This window comes from Taudactylus pleione, unplaced genomic scaffold, assembly GCF_031769625.1.
Source record: "Taudactylus pleione unplaced genomic scaffold, aTauple2 ptg000507l, whole genome shotgun sequence".
Lineage (NCBI taxonomy): Eukaryota > Metazoa > Chordata > Amphibia > Anura > Myobatrachidae > Taudactylus > Taudactylus pleione.
Genome location: NW_028284909.1, coordinates 1,777,313 through 1,795,175, shown reverse-complemented (window position 1 = coordinate 1,795,175; position 17,863 = coordinate 1,777,313). Strand labels below are relative to the sequence as shown.

The following is a 17,863-nucleotide window of genomic DNA, read 5'->3' as shown; positions in this document are numbered from 1 at the left end:
ACAGTTGTATTCCGTGGTCTTCCGGGTCATTTTGTGTTGCTGAGCTCTCTGGTGCATTCTTTCTTTTTAGGAATGTTCCAAACAGTTGATTTGGCCACACCTAATGTTTTTACTATCTCTCTGATGGGTTTGTTTTGATGTTTCAGCCTAATGATGGCTTGCTTCACTGATAGTGACAGCTCTTTGGATCTCATATTGAGAGTTGACAGCAACTGATTCCAAATGCAAATGTCACACCTAGAATCAACTCCAGACCTTTTACCTGCTTAATTGATAATGAAATAACGAGGGAATAGCCCACACCTGTCCATGAAATAGCTTTTGAATTGATAGTCCCATTACTTTTGGCCCCTTAACAAGTGGGAGGCACATATTGAAACTGTCGTAATTCCTACACCGTTCACCCGATTTGGATGTAATTACCCTCAAATTAAATCTGAAAGTCTGCAGTTCAAGCACATCTTGTTTGTTTCATTTCAAAGCCATTGTGGTGGTGAATAGAGGCCAAAATCTGAAAATTCTGTCAATGTCCCAATATTTATGGACCTGACTGTATATAATTGGAGGTACTACCTGTGGAGACCATTGATATACGCCTGCGTCTGCCCGACCACCCACCTTCTCCATTACAACCCACAAATGGCACTTCCTGTCATTCACTCTGCAATGGGTTTGTGTAGTCATTGCGATCGTAGTCGCTACAAAACGGGGCGGCTGTCGATGTTGATCAACATCTCGCCCCGTTTTGTAAGCGGGGAGAGGGGGGTGGCTGGCCAAACGAAGGAACGCCTGCCGTTTGTGGGCGGCCCTACTGACATCATTTGTCAGTAGTGAACTTCATGCTATATTAGAGCAGGAAGTTGACTCAGGCTAGCGGGAACCGAGACCCTACCACAAGGGTCTCGCCGCAAACCCGATGGTTGCGATAACCGCGACCATCGCCAGGCCGCTCGCAAAAGCTGTGGGTGGTCACCCATAGCTATGCGAGCAGCCAGGAGGTGGATTTTATTTATTTTTTTAAATCCGCCCTGATTCAGAGCGAGCGCTCGCAAATAGGGAGCGCCTCTGAATCAGGCCCACAGCTCGACCTGGAACCCGAAAGTTCAGGTTTGTTCGATTTTCAGCAAAACCGATTCACTCATCTTTAGTTAAAACCAATAGTGACACGACGCGAACACCGAATACGGAACTACTTTCATATTATCTTTACGTGAGATGTACAGGTGACTGTGGGAACTTAATACCCGGGCTTGCTGGCACTTGTTCCACAAGTGTCGGCATGCTGGGGCAGGCTTGCTGGAACCTGTAGTCCCATTGTATAGAACAATAATTTTTATCTATTATTTACACCGTTAACCCCGCATCCACCGTTACCAGGGGTGTGCTTGATCCTCGAGATGGAGTACCCCATCTTATTTTTGGGGTCCCTGACTTTCTGAGGATTTCCAGCCCTGGGCTGACCAGATTCCGGCTGGTATGATATTATAGCAGGGGGACTTATCGCAGTTTGTCTCTTGCAATAGCGTAAGCGCCCCGACTGGTTCAGCTCAGTGCTGGTCATTGGAATATCGTGGGACCCCATGCAGGTTTTTTATCCTGATTTTTCTAGAACCAGACTTGGCTGAGAAGTCCGGGGCTGGTTATGGTTTTGGGAGGAAGGACCCCACATATTTTTTTTTTACATTAATAATTACTTTTTAACACAGTAATTCCCAAACTTTCTTGAATCACAGCGCCCTAGGATATCAGCATTTTTTTTCATGGCACCCCTAGCCGAAAAAAAGTTTCTTATTGAATGGTTCAGAAAAATATTAAATTAAGTAAATTGTGCCTACCTGTCATCCTTAGGCTCAGTTATGTGGTGATGGACAGGGTTGTGCTACTTTTTTGTCATATATTTTATAATTGGCAGCCATTAGCACTGGTTTTATCTATCACATTGACTATAAATAATTTGATTTGGTCCTGGACTACTAACCTATGGCACCTCTGCAAGTGCCCTGCAGCACCCCATGGTGTCACGGCACCCAGTTTGGGAACCACTGGATTAACACAACAAAGCCTGCACTGATTATACTGTGCAGTGCTTTGAATCTGTCACACATTGACAGCGGATTCATACTTCCATTTGACAGCTGAGGATATTGAAAAGGGGGCAATCCGACATGGTTTTAGACGGAAGAAACCGATGGGTTTCAGTTTCACCATCAAAATTCAATAGACACTCAATAACGATGCTTAGTAAATCAGGGATTTACACTTTCTAAACTGCTGTCGATGTCCAGCGATTTCTTTTAGAAGTCAAATAAGATTCTTAGTAAATTTACCCCTCGGTCCATAGTGGCAAATTATGCCAGTTGTATACCCCTAACTGTGCCTGTCCCCTTCCTAATGCCCATGATATTGCAGTGTATAGCCCACCAGTGTCTTCCCTTGCTGAGTGTAAATGATGAGATTCTAAGTGACAGTAAATTCTGAAATAAACAATTCATACAGCGTGTACGCTGGGGGATGGATCCACCATGCTAATTTGTACACTCTAATTATTATTACTATTAAACAGGTTAATATATCCCTATAGACTTGTGTGTGTGTGTCTGCAATTATGTGTCCCATCTCCCATTTACAGCATTCTCTCTATGCAAATCCAGAGAGAAGGGAGGGGGTGTGAGTGGTCCGGCTCTCCCATCTCAGTGTGCAGGAGACACTTCACAGCTTGGGGTCTTGTCTGTCCAGAAAGGATTCTGCAGCTCCCCTTCACATGGATTACTTAGAATTATCCTGGCTCGATATGCCAGTGAGCCAGCAAGAGAAGTATCCGTCGCCTTCGTAAGTAAACTGGCCTGTTCTGTATATTACCACCTCTGCAGGGAGGCTGTGCTGGGGATCCCCCACTCTTTGCAAGAAAAAAAAATATATGGCTGAATTAATCAAATTTTTCTTTACTTCAAGTCAGTTTATTTGGGGGCAAATATGCTCATGTTCTGAGAGAAGTGAGTTTTGCATATTAAAATGATTGGTAAAATAATATACTGAGGTCATTACAAACAGCTACAGCTACTGACTTGACATAATACTGTTCTGTTAGGAATGAGGTGTGAGGATATTGCTGTGTAAATGTGGGTTTGTCTGTAAATGATGTTATTTGAGTATAGTTACCGGTTAAATGAGAGACACATACTGTAATTTTTAGTCTAATGCAGGCCTAGGCAACCTGTGGTGCTCCAGCTGTTGTGGAAAGAGAGATGTACCAGTATTCCGACAGGACACGCTGGGACTTGTAGTTCCACAAATGCTGGCGAGCCACAGGTTTATACAGCTTGTCTAGTAGTACCGTACAATTATATTTTTTGTCTGACAAACCTGTATCATTTCTCTTAATAATAACATAGAATTAAATATTTTATATTGTAAGGAAAGTACGCTCATAAAATGGACTTCCAGTACATGTTATTAATTGATTGTAAATACGTAGATTATGTTTAGAAACTATGATGTTGGAAATATAACTATATCAATAGCTGGAGCTTGCACTAATATTTTAAATGACCAATATGTTTTCAATACCTTTCTATAAACATATTATAATTTGTGTGGGGATGGACCATGTCAGAAATTGGACCGTGCCAGTATTGTATTGAGATCCCACTTATGTATAGCCCGAATAAAACCTGAGAGTGTTTTCTGGGGGGTCTCCCCATAGACCAATAATTAAAAGTAAAAATAGTAAAGTTTAGTGAAACAGGATCAAATGAGTGAAGATGTAACTGTGACAGAGAACAGTGAGGGTGCATGGACCTTGCTGACAAACTCAATAGGGCAACATTCCTTCAGTACGTATTACATCTTCTGATCATCCAGTTATGACATTGCCTGTTTTCCTTGTCTTATCATATGCAGTGACGATATACTGTACATTTATACATGTACATAAATGTTCATAGATGCACAGGGCAACAATGTAAAACAAACATTCATTACTTAGTTTGTCTGGGACTTAAATGTATTCACATTTTTGGGCAGAAGAGGTAATACTCTAGAGGAAAAAGCTGAATCTAAGACTGTGGCACCCAATTTTTGTGGCTATTGTCATACTAATGGCAATATATTTATTAATTATTGGGTTCTTCTAGTCCCAAAAATTATAATTTCTTATTGCTGCTATTCACCACAATAAGAAATGAGGGGATGTAGTTTGGAAGCCGACGGTCTAAATCCCGACCGCTGGCTTCCAGACGTTCTAATCCTGGCGTGGTACTAATGACAGGCGTCTAAATCTAGACACCTGTCATTAACCAGATGCCGGAAGACCGACGCCCGGCATCCCGATCGAAGTGATGCCGGGCGCGGACAGCCGCGGGGGGGGGGGGGGAAGGTTAGGTTTAGGGCTCCCGGGGGGGATTTAGGGTTAGGCACCCCCCAAGGAGGTTAGGCTTAGGCTAGGAGAAGGGGAGGTTAGGGTTAGGCACCCCCCCGGGGGACTTAGGTTTAGGCGGCGGGGAAGGGGGGTTAGGTTTAGGCACTTAGATGTGGGATTAGGGTTAGGCACTTGGGGGGAGGTTAGGTTAGGCACCCCTAAGGGAGGGTTAGGGTGGGAATTAGGGTAGCGATACTTACCTTAGGGATGATTGGGATTTTCACCCTTGCCGGGCTGCCGCTATTGGGATTTGAACCGCCGGACATGCATCCGGCGGTAATACCTACTACACCCGAAATGAGGTATTGTGTGAATGCATTAAAAAGCACTCGCAGTGATAGCAGCTCTGAAAGTATCCCGTCCCTACAGTGTGTTAGAAGTTAAGTCATCACTAATGCGAACACGCTCCTCCTCTTTTGGGAGCTGTCCTATGTATGCACGTTCTGCTGACCAAAAGTGCGAGTGGAGAGTGCTAGGGAGGGATCTCACGGATCCCTCTCTAGAACCTTTTACAGTAAGTAGCCCATAGGCTACAATGGCTAATGCCGCTACCACAACCATGCTCCGGTATGCTGCACATTCAGAAATTAAGCAGCCTCCAAAGGTTTCTATGGGGGCTAATTTTGCTATCGACAAAGGGGGACCGCAGCATATAGCGGTGATATCCTCCGTAGAAACTGCAGGTACCTTCCAAAAATGGGTGTTTTTCAGTCCTCAAGGCACTGTAACAGTCCAGGTTTTAAGGATATCCATGCTTGACCACAGGTGAATTAATCAGTACTTCTGTCAATTTGATTTTTACCACCTGTGCTCAACCATGGATATCTCTAAAACCTAAACTGTTGGGGTGCGTTGAGGACCGCGTTTGGGAACCTCTGGCTTAAATTGTGTTAGTCGCTTACACACAGGATTGGCGGCCATTTATTGGGTTGAAAAACAATATTCAGACTCTCTATTCAGCAGTCACTCAAGCATGAAGCATGTATCAGTGCTGCCACTAATTCCCAGTGAATTGATAGGCTTCGGTCTTATAAATAAATAATGGCACCACTATGAGTTGGTGGAGGATACTCTGTAAGACACTGGTATAGTAGGACATATGATCTGTGTTTAGGTACAGACTTTGTATGTCATATTTGCCAGAATGTCGGTAGTGGGTAGAAGGGGCTAGAAAATTATAAGTAGAATCTAATTGGTTGCTATGGGCACTTCTAAAAACCTGCACTTTAAAAAATATACCCCGAAGTGTGATGCAGAAATAGGCAGCGTTTATCTAATAAACTCTACATTGGCATCTCTGCCAGACCTGTTAAATTCTGGCTTCTGTGGACCCCGTTGTGCTCAGCATGGCCCTTAGTTCTGTATGGAGAGATCATATCACGTTTTAAAATGTAAACATTTACTATTTTGTAAAGACATTAAAGCATCTAATCGCAGGGTGTACGCACGGTGCACTAATTTCAGAGGCGCCATCGGAGCTAGAGCACTGATTGCAGGGGGTAAGACATCTGCCAAGTGTCTGCAGAGACATTAAATATGAGGGGGTCCACTTATGACACATGCAAATTGGAGGCATTTCAAGGGTGCAGTGAATGCAGTGGGGAGCATTGTCTGTGCCCTGATAGCATGTGTGCAGCATCTTAGGGGACGAATGACTGCAGAGGGGAGCATTGTGTGTGCACTGATAGCATGTGTGCAGCATCTTAGGGGACGAATGACTGCAGAGGGGAGCATTGTGTGTGCACTGATAGCATGTAGGGCATCTGAGAGGTGCAGTGATTGTAGAGGGGATCATTGTCTGTGCACTGATAGCATGTGGGGGGGGGCATTTTAGGGGTACAGTGAATGCAATGGTAGTATTGTCTGTACACTGATAGCATGTGCGAGCATCTGAGGGGTGCAGTGATTGCAGAGGGGAGCATCTGAGGGGTGCAGCGGATGCAGAGAGGAGCAATGTCTGTACACTGAGAGCATTTGGGGACATTTGAGGGGTGCAGCGAATGCAGAGGGAAGCATTGTCTGTGCACTGATAGCATGTGTGCAGCATTTTGGGGGACCAATGATTGCAGAGGGGATCATTGTCTGTGCACTGATAGCATGTGGGGGGGGGGCATTTTAGGGGTACAGTGAATGCAATGGTAGTATTGTCTGTACACTGATAGCATGTGGGAGCATCTGAGGGGTGCAGTGATTGCAGAGGGGAGCATCTGAGGGGTGCAGCGGATGCAGAGAGGAGCAATGTCTGTACACTGAGAGCATTTGGGGACATTTGAGGGGTGCAGCGAATGCAGAGGGAAGCATTGTCTGTGCACTGATAGTATGTGGGGCATCTGAGGAGTACAGTGAATGCAATGGGAGTATTGTCTGTGCGCTGATAGCATATGTGCGGCATCTTAGGGGACCAATGATTGCAGATTGTCTGTGCACTGATAGGATGAAGGGGCATCTGAGGGGTGCAGTTATTGCAGTGGGGAGCATTGTCCCCACTGTGGGGAGCATCATCTGTGCACTGACAGAATGTGGGAGTATGTGAGGGGTGCAGTGACTACAGAGGGGAGCATTGTCTGTGCACTGATAGCATGTGGGATATATCTGAGGGGTGCAGTGATTGCAGAGTGGAGCATTGTCTGTGCACTGATAGCATGTGGGATATATCTGAGGGGTGCAGTGATTGCAGAGGGGAGCATTGTCTGTGCACTGATAGGATATGGGCGGCATCTGAGAGGTGCAGTGAATGCAGAGGGGAGCATTGTCTGTGCACTAATAGCAGGTGGGGGCATCTCAGGGGTACAATGAATGCAGAGTGGAGCATTGTCTGTGCACTGATAGCATGTGGGATATATCTGATGGGTGCAGTGAATGCAGAGAGGAGCATTGTCTGTGCACTGATAGGATTTGGGGGCATCTGAGGGGTGCAATGATTGCAGAGGGGAGCATTGTCTGTGCACTGATAGCATGCGGGAGCATATGAGGGGTGCCATGATTGCATTGTCTGTGCACTGGGCAGCATTGTCTGTGCACTCATAGCATGTGGGATATATCTGAGGGGTGCAGTGAATGCAGAGGGGAGCATTGTCTGTGCACTGATAGGATGTGAGGGGCATCTGAGAGGTGCAGTGAATGCAGAGGGGAGCATTGTCTGTGCACTAATAGCAGGTGGGGGCATCTCAGGGGTGCAGTGAATGCAGAGGGGAGCATTGTCTGTGCACTGATAGCATGTGGGATATATCTGAGAGGTGCAGTGAATGCAGAGTGGAGCATTGTCTGTGCACTGATAGGATGTGGGATATATCTGAGGGGTGCAGTGAATGCAGAGAGGAGCATTGTCTGTGCACTGATAGGATTTGGGGGCATCTGAGAGGTGCAGTGAATGCAGAGGGGAGCATTGTCTGTGCACTGATAGCATGTAGGAGACATCTGAGGGGTGGAGTAAATGGCTAAATGCAGAGAGGAGCATTGTCTGTGCACTGATAGCATGCGGGATATATCTGAGAGGTGCAGTGAATGCAGAGTGGAGCATTGTCTGTGCACTGATAGCATGTGGGATATATCTGATGGGTGCAGTGAATGCAGAGGGGAGCATTGTCTGTGCACTGATAGAATGTGGGGGGCATCTGAGGGGTGCAGTGATTGCAGTGGTGAATACAGAGAAAGCTAGTGTATAGAGGACATATGCATGCTAATTGTAGTGTAAAAGTGAAGTTGACTGTAGAGTGGCTCTCTAGATGTGATTACATAGCAGAGTGGATATCTGTAGAGAGCATTAAATGTGGAAGGCACCTGAGTCATTTGTCCTATACACAAGCATAGAAAGTAACAAGATGAAGCCACCAGAATCCCTCTGAAAGTTTCCTAGGAGATGATGGACATATAAGGTGAGGAGTGCTCATTGTGAGTTGGAGGGGGCACATGAACCACAGTGGCAGAATACATGCAGAATCCCTGTGGTGTTGGGACACTGAGGTCCACTCCCTTCTGCTCCTGAGTGCATGTCAGTGCGGCTGAGAAACGATAGCATGCTAAAATAAATAAAATAGGGGATGTGATGTTCTGAAAGACTAGGAGGTTCCTGCCCCTGCCTACCAAATTCTCCAGGGGGTGACGTCCAAATGGACAGAATCTATGTTAAGCATCTCTTTCAAAGGCCATCGAGCGTATTGATCAGAATGTCAGGGGAAGAAGGCTTGAGACAGGTTCTTCTTTCAAGTCAGTTTTTATAATAGGGTCTGACTTCTCTCTCTCCTATCAGTATGATCCTCACTCCCTCTCCATGCAGGGTCTCATTAGAGTGGGGTCTGCTCAGTACAGACAATCAGGAGGTTTTTTTGGGTCTCAGATACTCTTATTGGGAATGGAGCGATATGTGTAGAGAGGTGATTGTCATGTACATGATTCTTTAACAGGATATGTGATATAGTAAATGATATTACAGTACATCCACCAGTCTGCATTAATACGGCATGTACTATAAACTCCCAGTTCTGGGTCTATTAGTGCTTTAATGAATGAACTAGACACGTCCCTGCACTATGTGTGTCTCACCCTATATAGGATGCAGTGTACGCACCTATCTCCCAGGGCTATACAATATGTTCTCATAAAGCACATGTATGCCACCATACTTGCTATGTATAAGTACATCACCTCTGGGTCAGGAAATCTATGGTGTAGATTAGAACAATACACTATGGCCCTGATTCAGAGCCGGACGCTCTGAATGAGCGCTCGCTCTGAATCAGGGCGTTTTTTGTTGGGTTTTTTTTTAGCGGCCTCCTGGCCGCTCGCATAGCTGTGGGTGACCACCCACAGCTATAGCGAGCGGCCAGGTTGATGGTCGCAATGGTCAAGACCATCGCGACCATTGGGCTTGCGACGAGACCCTTGTGGTAGGCTCTCGTGGCCGCAAGCTCCAGAGAGCTTCCGGCTCAAACAGAGCCGAAAGCTTTCCCACTGACATCACGACACTTGTGATGTCAGTGGGGCCGCCCCCAGACGGTAGGCGTTCTCATGGGAACGCCTCCTTCTGGGCAGCCATCCCCCTGGCCCGCCCACCAAAGGGGGCGTGCTGTCACTCAACATCGACAGCACGCCCCCTTTGGTGCGAGACCCGGAGCGACGGATTGCCCGACGCTTTCCGGGTCTCACGCGATAAGCAGCGATAGAAAATATTATTTTCAGGTCTATTTATTAAGACCCTTATGCATACATAATTATTCTTCCAGAATATCTGGAATACTCAAAGAAAAGCTGGTCAGCTTGGTCAGCAGGGGTGAGAAGATGTGATTCTCTGCAAATTGATAATCATGAACCACACCATCAGCACAGTGCTGCGATTCTCTGCACTGCGGAATAGGGGAGCGGGCCCTGATGACGGGATTAGCATTGCACTAATATATGGGGAACTAAATTCATCAAGCTCCAACACTGGGGACCTGCGCCAACTGCAGATGGTATTGATTCACAGACCCCCACTCTTTCCTATTGGAAGGAGGTCCAGGCTGTGAATTGGATCCTTTCAGGTCCCTCTGACCCTGTTCAGCTCCTTCCGCAGGGCATCGGAGCTTTGTGCGCATACATGAACCCCAGTTCACACATGCTCACTAACACTTCCGAGTCAAACAACGGAAGTAGCAGTGATTAAAAAATCGCGGTCACAGCTGATTTTCGGATCAGCTGTCTCCGCATCAGAGAAATGTTGAATTGCTGTGGATTTTTAGTATCCACTGCTGCTACTTGCATGGAGTTTTATACTAAGGGCCTCATTTATCAGCAAGTTTTATCATTCACAACATTTTTCAAACAGATGACAGTTGGGAACTGATTGGCTGGAGCTCCCTTATCATACTCAACGAGTTTAATCACTAGTTGTGAATGATAAAACTCGTTGATAAATGAAGCCCTAATATAACCAGCGATGTATAATATAATAGTATATCAGTAATTCTCTATATCAGTGGTTCTCAAACTTGGTCCTCAGGACCCCACACAGTTCACATTTTCAGGTGACCCAGCAGGTGCACAGGTGTATTCATTACTCACTGACACATTTTAAAAGATCCACAGGTGGAGCTAATTATTTCACTTGCGATTCTGTGAGGATACCTGGAAAACATGCACTGTTTGAGGTCCTGAGGACCAAGTTTGAGAACTTGTGCTCTGTATAAACCGCAGGATTTTGTTTTGTACACATAGAGCTCACTTAACATTGCTTTAGAGAAAAATTTGCATTGAACCATACCGACCAATCGGATATTTACTTTCATTGTCTATCTTGCATTAGACAGATAAAAGTGAATTGCTGATTGGTTGTTGTGGTTCAAATGAAATTTGGTATCTAAATGCACTGTTTGTAAATGACCATAGGACCCGATTCAGAGTTGTACGCTAATGCCGTTCCAGCTGCAAATTTGTGCGCCGCTGTTATGCGAAAATATGCAAATGTGTAGCCACCAGGAGATGCATTGAGACAACGGCGCCATTTTCCTTGCATATGGGCTCGCAGTCGCAGAGTGTGACGCACCCCCGAAATGGTCACGACATGCCTGCGTTCTGTGCCGTCACTCCCTGTTACCTCACCCAAACGCTTCTTGACTGAGAGTAAATAGTTGCTGCCCACAACTACGGTAATGGATGCTTTGCGACTTAAGACACATGCACAGTTTACTGATAATCGCTAAACCTCAGAATATCGTATAGCTCTGAATTAAGCCCATAGTTGGCTGTAAGGGCCTAAACATTTCCTTACATCTTTATGGTTTGTCTTTTAGGTTTCTGTGTGGAATATCGCACAATCTGAACCTTCAGGTCAAAGCAGAGCCGACCAGCCCCAGGTTACAGATGGACACAGGAGGGTATTTTAGCCCAGGAGGAATGTCTGACACTAGCAGTAGTTACGGCCTATCTGTTGGTGGACAGTCTCAGGGTCTGGACTCTCCTACTGCATTGCTTGCATTTTCTGATAATGGGGAGAAGCTGTTTGCAGATAGTCCCCCATCACTTGAAGATGACTCCACCATCCAGTGTGTTCTACGGTCTGTCCCCAAGCGACTGTGCCTGGTATGCGGGGACACAGCTTCGGGATATCATTATGGAGTTGCATCTTGTGAGGCTTGTAAAGCATTTTTTAAACGGACAATACAAGGTAAGATTCGGGTGACAAAGGTCTATAGTGACAGTTTATAATATTAATCATTCAACATGTCTGTTTGTGGTTTTCCTCCATAGAGTGCATGCTTTTATACAGATAGCATGTTTAGTAAATGACAAACAGAAAAATAAATAACAATATATTCATTATTCTGTAATGTACTGTATGCAACATCATGTATGAAAGGAATCCTGGAAAACATCCATTAAGAATGTAGTGTCACTAGCAGGTGTATGATTAGGAGCATTACAGGTGTCTGGAATCCCCCTGAGCAAGCACTATTGTACGTACAGACAGTACAGGCTCAGAAAGTATAAATACATTATGCAGATCCCCTCAATTCAAATACAGATTTATTGTACTATATAGCTTGAGGTTTATGCTAGTGCAGCACTTATACATAACATACAGTCAGGTGCATAAATATCGGGACATTGACAGAATTTTCATATTTTGGCCTCTATTCACCACCTCAATGGCTTTGAAATGAAACAAACAAGATGTGCTTTAACTGCAGACTTTCAGATTTAATTTGAGGGTAATTACATCCAAATCAGGTGAACGGTGTAGGAATTACAACGGTTTCTATATGTGCCTCCCACTTTTTAAGGGGCCAAAAGTAATGGGACTATCAACTCAAAAGCTATTTCATGGACAGGTGTGGGCTATTCCCTCGTTATTTGATTATCAATTAAGCAGGTAAAAGGTCTGGAGTTGATTCTAGGTGTGACATTTGCATTTGGAATCAGTTGCTGTCGACTCTCAATATGAGATCCAAAGAGCTGTCACTATCAGTGAAGCAAGCCATCATTAGGCTGAAAAATCAAAACAAACCCATCAGAGAGATAGCAAAAACATTAGGTGTGGCCAAATCAACTGTTTGGAACATTCTTAAAAAGAAAGAACGCACTGGAGAGCTCAGCAACACCAAAAGACCCGGAAGACCACGGAAAACAACTGTGGTGGATGACAGAAGAATTATTTCCCTCGTGAAGAAAAATCCCTTCACAACAGTTGGCCAAATCATGAAGGTAGGTAGGTGTATATGTGTCAAAGTCAACAATCAAGAGAAGACTTCACAAGAGTGAATATAGAGGGTTCACCACAAGATGTAAACCATTGGTGAGCCACAAAAACAGGAAGACCAGATTAGAGTTTGCCAAACAACATCTAAAAAAGCCATTACAGTTCTGGAACAACATCCTATGGACAGACGAGACAAAGATCAACTTGTACCAGAGTGATGGGAAGAGGAGAGTATGGAGAAGGAAAGGAACTGCTCATGATCCAAAACATACCACCTCATCAGTGAAGCATGGTGGTGGTAGTGTCATGGCGTGGGCATGTATGACTGCCAATGGAACTGGTTCCCTTGTATTTATTGATGATGTGACTGCTGACAAAAGCAGCAGAATGAATTCTGAAGTGTTTCGGGCAATACTATATGCTCATATTCAGTCAAATGCTTCAGAACTCATTGGACGGCGCTTCACAGTGAAAATGGACAATGACCCAAAGCATACTGCAAAAGCAACCAAAGAGTTTTTTTAAGGCTAAAAAGTGGAATGTTATGCAATGGCCAAGTCAATCCCCTGACCTGAATCCGACTGAGCATGCATTTCACTTGATGAAGACAAAACTGAAGGGAAAATGCCCCAAGAACAAGCAGGAACTGAAGACATTTGCAGTAGAGGCCTGGCCGAGCATCACCAGGGATGAAACCCAGCGTCTGGTGATGTCTATGCGTTCCAGACTTCGGGCTGTAATTGCCTGCAAAGGATTTGCTACAAAGTATTAAAAAGTGAAAGTTAGATTTAGGATTGTTTAGTTTGTCCCATTACTTTTGGCCCCTTAAAAAGCGGGAGACACATATAGAAACCGTTGTAATTCCTACACTGTTCACCTGATTTGGATGTAATTACCCTCAAATTAAATCTGAAAGTCTGCAGGTAAAGCACATCTTGTTTGTTTCATTTCAAAGCCATTGTGGTGGTGAATAGAGGCCAAAATATGAAAATTCTGTCAATGTCCCAATATTTATGCACCTGACTGCATATGTGCTTCACTGTGTTACTATCTGCTCTTAGAAATTACACACTCATTAAACATATTACTCCCATTATAATACTCTGTCCATTTAACATGTCAGTATTATTATTACATTATCACAGTGGTTCCCAAACAGGGTGCTATGGCACCTTGGGGTGCTGCAGGGCACTTGCTACGGTTCCACCCATTGGTGGTCCAGTACCAAATCAAATTATTTATGGTCAATGTGGTAGACAAATCAGTGCTGCTGGCAGCCAATCGTAAAATATGTGGACAAACAGAGGCACATCCCTGTCCACCACCCCCTCATAACTGCCCCTAAGGATGGCAGGTAGGCGCAATTTACTTAATGTATTACTCATTGCAGAACTTCTCAATAGGAAACTTTTGGCCTTGGGCTGCTATTAAAAAAAATGTTGATATTCTAGGGCGCTGTGATTCAAGAATGTTTTGGAACCACTGGCTTATGGCATGGTTGTCATTAATATACTGTGGTCCTAGGAAGTACTGACCCATTAAGCAGGTTTCTGTCATTAATATACTGTGGTCCTAGGAAGGACTGACCCATCATTAAGCAGGTTTCTGTCATTAATACACCATGGTCCTAGGAAGGACTGACCCATTAAGTAGGTTTCTGTCATTAATATATTGTGGTCCTAGGAAGTACTGACCCATTAAGCAGGTTTCTGTCATTAATATACTGTGGTCCTAGGAAGTACTGACCCATCATTAAGCAGGTTTCTGTCATTAATACACCATGGTCCTAGGAAGGACTGACCCATTAAGCATGTTTCTGTCATTACAACACTGTGGTACTAGGAAGGACTTACTTGATAATTCAGCTCAACTCTTTGTTTATATTAGAAGCCTATGTTATTATTTTTAAGAAAACCTATGAGAAATAGCAATAATTTTACTTTTCAACCTATGTCGCAAACTGAAAAGATACACAGCTATATATCTTTTTCGTTACAGTGTCACGTACGGGACATTTCATGGAGTGGCCCAAATTTGATATTTCCGTAAATCTCCAATGTTTTTTTTTTTTAATCTGCGCATGTGCCAATCAGGTTCTGCAATCTCGGTTGCAGTGCCCTAAAAGCTGCAGCATGATTGACATGCTGCTGGCATTTGGGGTGGCGATGGGGAGTGTTCCAGAAAACAGGCACGACGGCCTTGTTTCCTGGCGTCACAAAACCAGTGGCTGCGTCCTTGGATACAGTTTCACTGGTCTCGGCAGTGTGATTTTGCCAGACATCCTAAGTAACCGGCTTTTGCATATTTCAGCACAGATACTGCATACGAAGACACAGCGACTGCTGCTGTACCGTTCATCTCTTTATTAGACCAAATGGTCCCAGTAGGTACTGACCCAGGCCTGGTCCACTACGGATCGCAATATGGCGTACGCACGCAGTTAAACTGCAATAGCAAGCCAAACCACTTCGATCGCAGTGCAAACTCTGCACCTCATAAGGGCTACCACTTTACCATACGCACATCCGTAATGTTTAGCAGAATAGCGAAACCATCGGTACAATCGAGTACCATTGGACCCATACGCACACTTGCACAAGCCCTGACCTTACTCAGAAATTGCTAACGACCACGCACGCTATGAGACCTCACGCTGCGTATGGCTTTACAGTGGCTAATTTATGCACGACCTTGATACGACATGTGAACGCTGTGGCATACCTGCGTTCGGCCGACCACCCCCCCCCCCCTGTCACCATGCAAAAATGGCACTTACTGTCAATCACTCTGCGATGGGTCTGCGTAGTCGCTGCGATTGCAGTGCCGATCGCGGTGGCCATCTCACGCACGGCAATGCGTACGCATGCACAGAATGCAGCAATCACCCGATTGCATGCGTATTGGAGACTACGATCCAAGCCTAATCAGGCCCAAAATACATAAGACCCTCTCATCAGTAGATGTTGGTCATATCGAATACACTTTTGATGCTGAGAGTAAGTGTATGGGGAATTGTCATGAATATTAATACTGCATTGAATAACATGGCAGCCTGTCTATAGCGGTAACTCTACACTGATCCTGCTGCCATTTTGCCCTCTCCACATCTAGACAGACACAATACTATTTGACATCTCCCTGATGGACGAGGCCAGAGGTTATAACAACATAATTAAATCTTTATTGATTAATCTCATAACTAAATAGGTGAAGAGAAATCCCTTGATCACACCACTGTCAGGAGTCCCAGCATTAACCCTGTCACTACTGGCGGAGAAGATAGAGGGGGATATGGGTATCCGGTCACAGGAATTTGGGGGGGACAGCGAGAACCATGTGTAATAGACTACTGAGAGAAGAAAGAGGTGGAAGATGTAGGAGAGCGATATACAATAGGACAGGTTGGGTGTATGTCTGAGCGATGGAGAGTAAGAGGTATGAGGAGAGATGTGATGATGGAAGAATCTGTAAGAGGCAGGTCAGTAACTAGGTGTGTGCGACCAGTGCCGACACACAGAGAGAGGGCTCTGTGGGTGGCACCATTGCTGCCCCATGGCCCTTGCTTCTGGCTAGCACGCTGTATCCAGTAATGCTGCGACAGTGCCGCCCATAGCATCCTTTGGAGGCTACAGACAGACACTCTGCTGTGTATACAGTTGCACAGAGCTCTTCTAGACGCTCCGTGCACTGCAGAACTTCCGGGGGCTGGCTGACCCAGCCCCCTATGTGTGACATCATCACATCATGCGCAAAGGGGGCAGTACAAGGCGCATTAAAGCCCTGTTACGCACCGGTGAGAGGTGATAGATACAGCTGGAAGAGTCTGTGAGAGGTGATAGACACAGGTGTAAGAGAGTCTTGTGTGAGGTGATAGATGCAGATGGAAGAGTCTGGTGTGAGGTGATAGATACAGGTGGAGGAGACTGGTGTGAGGTGATAGATACAGATGGAAGAGTCTGGTGTGAGGTGATAGATACAAGTGGAGGAGACTGGTGTGAGTTGATAGATACAGGTGGAGGAGACTGGTGTGAGGTAATAGATACAGGTGGAGGAGACTGGTGTGAGTTGTTAGATACAGGTGGAGGAGACTGGTGTGAGGTGATAGATACAGATGGAAGAGTCTGGTGTGAGGTGATAGATACAGGTGGAGGAGACTGGTGTGAGGTGCTAGGTACAGGTGGAGGAGACTGGTGTGAGGTGATAGATACAGGTGGAAGAGTCTGGTGTGAGGTGATAGATACAGGTGGAGGAGACTGGTGTGAGTTGATAGATACAGGTGGAGGAGACTGGTGTGAGGTAATAGATACAGGTGGAAGAGTCTGTGTGAAATGATAAATACAGGTACAATAGTCTGGTGGAAGGTAATAGATACAGGTGGAGAAGACTGGTGTAAGGTGATAGATGCAGGTAGAAAAGGCTGGTGTGAGGCTGATGTGATAGATACAGTGGATGATTAGATATGTAGGTGATAGATATAGGTGGACACACAATGTATTCTCTAATCACATATTGGAAACTGTCCAATTTTCACTTTTTTCCCCCTTAGAAGGTTATGGATCTTTATATTGTGAGTCAGCCAAGGCCTTAAATTGGTCGAATAATCTCATTGATCTGCGTGTGAAAGCTCAATATGGCTAGTGAAAGTAAAAAGGCATTAGACGGCTTCTGTGTCATCTTGTCAATCAGTGGTTAACCAGTGAAATACTGTGAACATTTTTGGTGATAGAATCTTGCGGATGACTGGGGAGAAGATCAAGTTAATTGGTCAGTAAATATTTTGTTCTTAAGAGGTATTAATTATATATATATATGTGTTAAGACTCTGCCACAGAGGTACACTAATCTTCAGGGAGATGTATATGAAATATATGCATTCAGGCTCAGTAAGTGATGTGGATCAGCCAACAGCTGTGTCAGAGAGTGACTTCATACATTCAGCTGAGAGAGCTTTCTAAGGTTGGTTAGTTAACAGTTTAAAACAGAACACTGCGCTTGCTGAAGGGCTGCATTTCGGATTGTCTGAGATTCCTGCTGCAAGTAAAAGATCTGGATGCTGGAGTGTTGTCCACATTGGAATCCTCCTTTAAATATATCAACTATTACTGAAACAATAACATGAAGGGAAAATGCAATAATAAATAAAAGGTTAAAAATGTAAAACAAAAATTTGGCTCATTTTTAAACTGCAAAAAGTGCTGACCTGTAATACTCCTTCATGTGCACAAGGATGTTTTGCTGTCCGCTTAGTGCATTAGCATCCCACTTTATTGTAT

The 17,863-nt window shown here is 44.8% G+C and overlaps 1 protein-coding gene across 3 annotated transcripts in view; it reads left to right on the top strand.

Annotated features, from left to right (window-relative positions):
- Nucleotides 1–17,863, top strand: part of LOC148501671 (estrogen-related receptor gamma-like) — a 67,465-nt gene that overhangs the window by 21,912 nt on the left and 27,690 nt on the right. Inside the window, exons 1-2 of one of the 3 annotated variants that reach the window (XM_088450145.1) lie at nt 10,520–10,542; nt 11,185–11,558. In XM_088450145.1, coding sequence (XP_088306271.1) covers nt 10,529–10,542; nt 11,185–11,558 — 388 coding nt within the window. In that variant the 5' untranslated portion in view covers nt 10,520–10,528. Of the gene's footprint in view, nt 1–10,519; nt 10,543–10,906; nt 11,041–11,184; nt 11,559–17,863 lie in introns of those variants that run through there. The other 2 variants (XM_088450146.1, XM_088450144.1) reach the window with 2 other exon arrangements.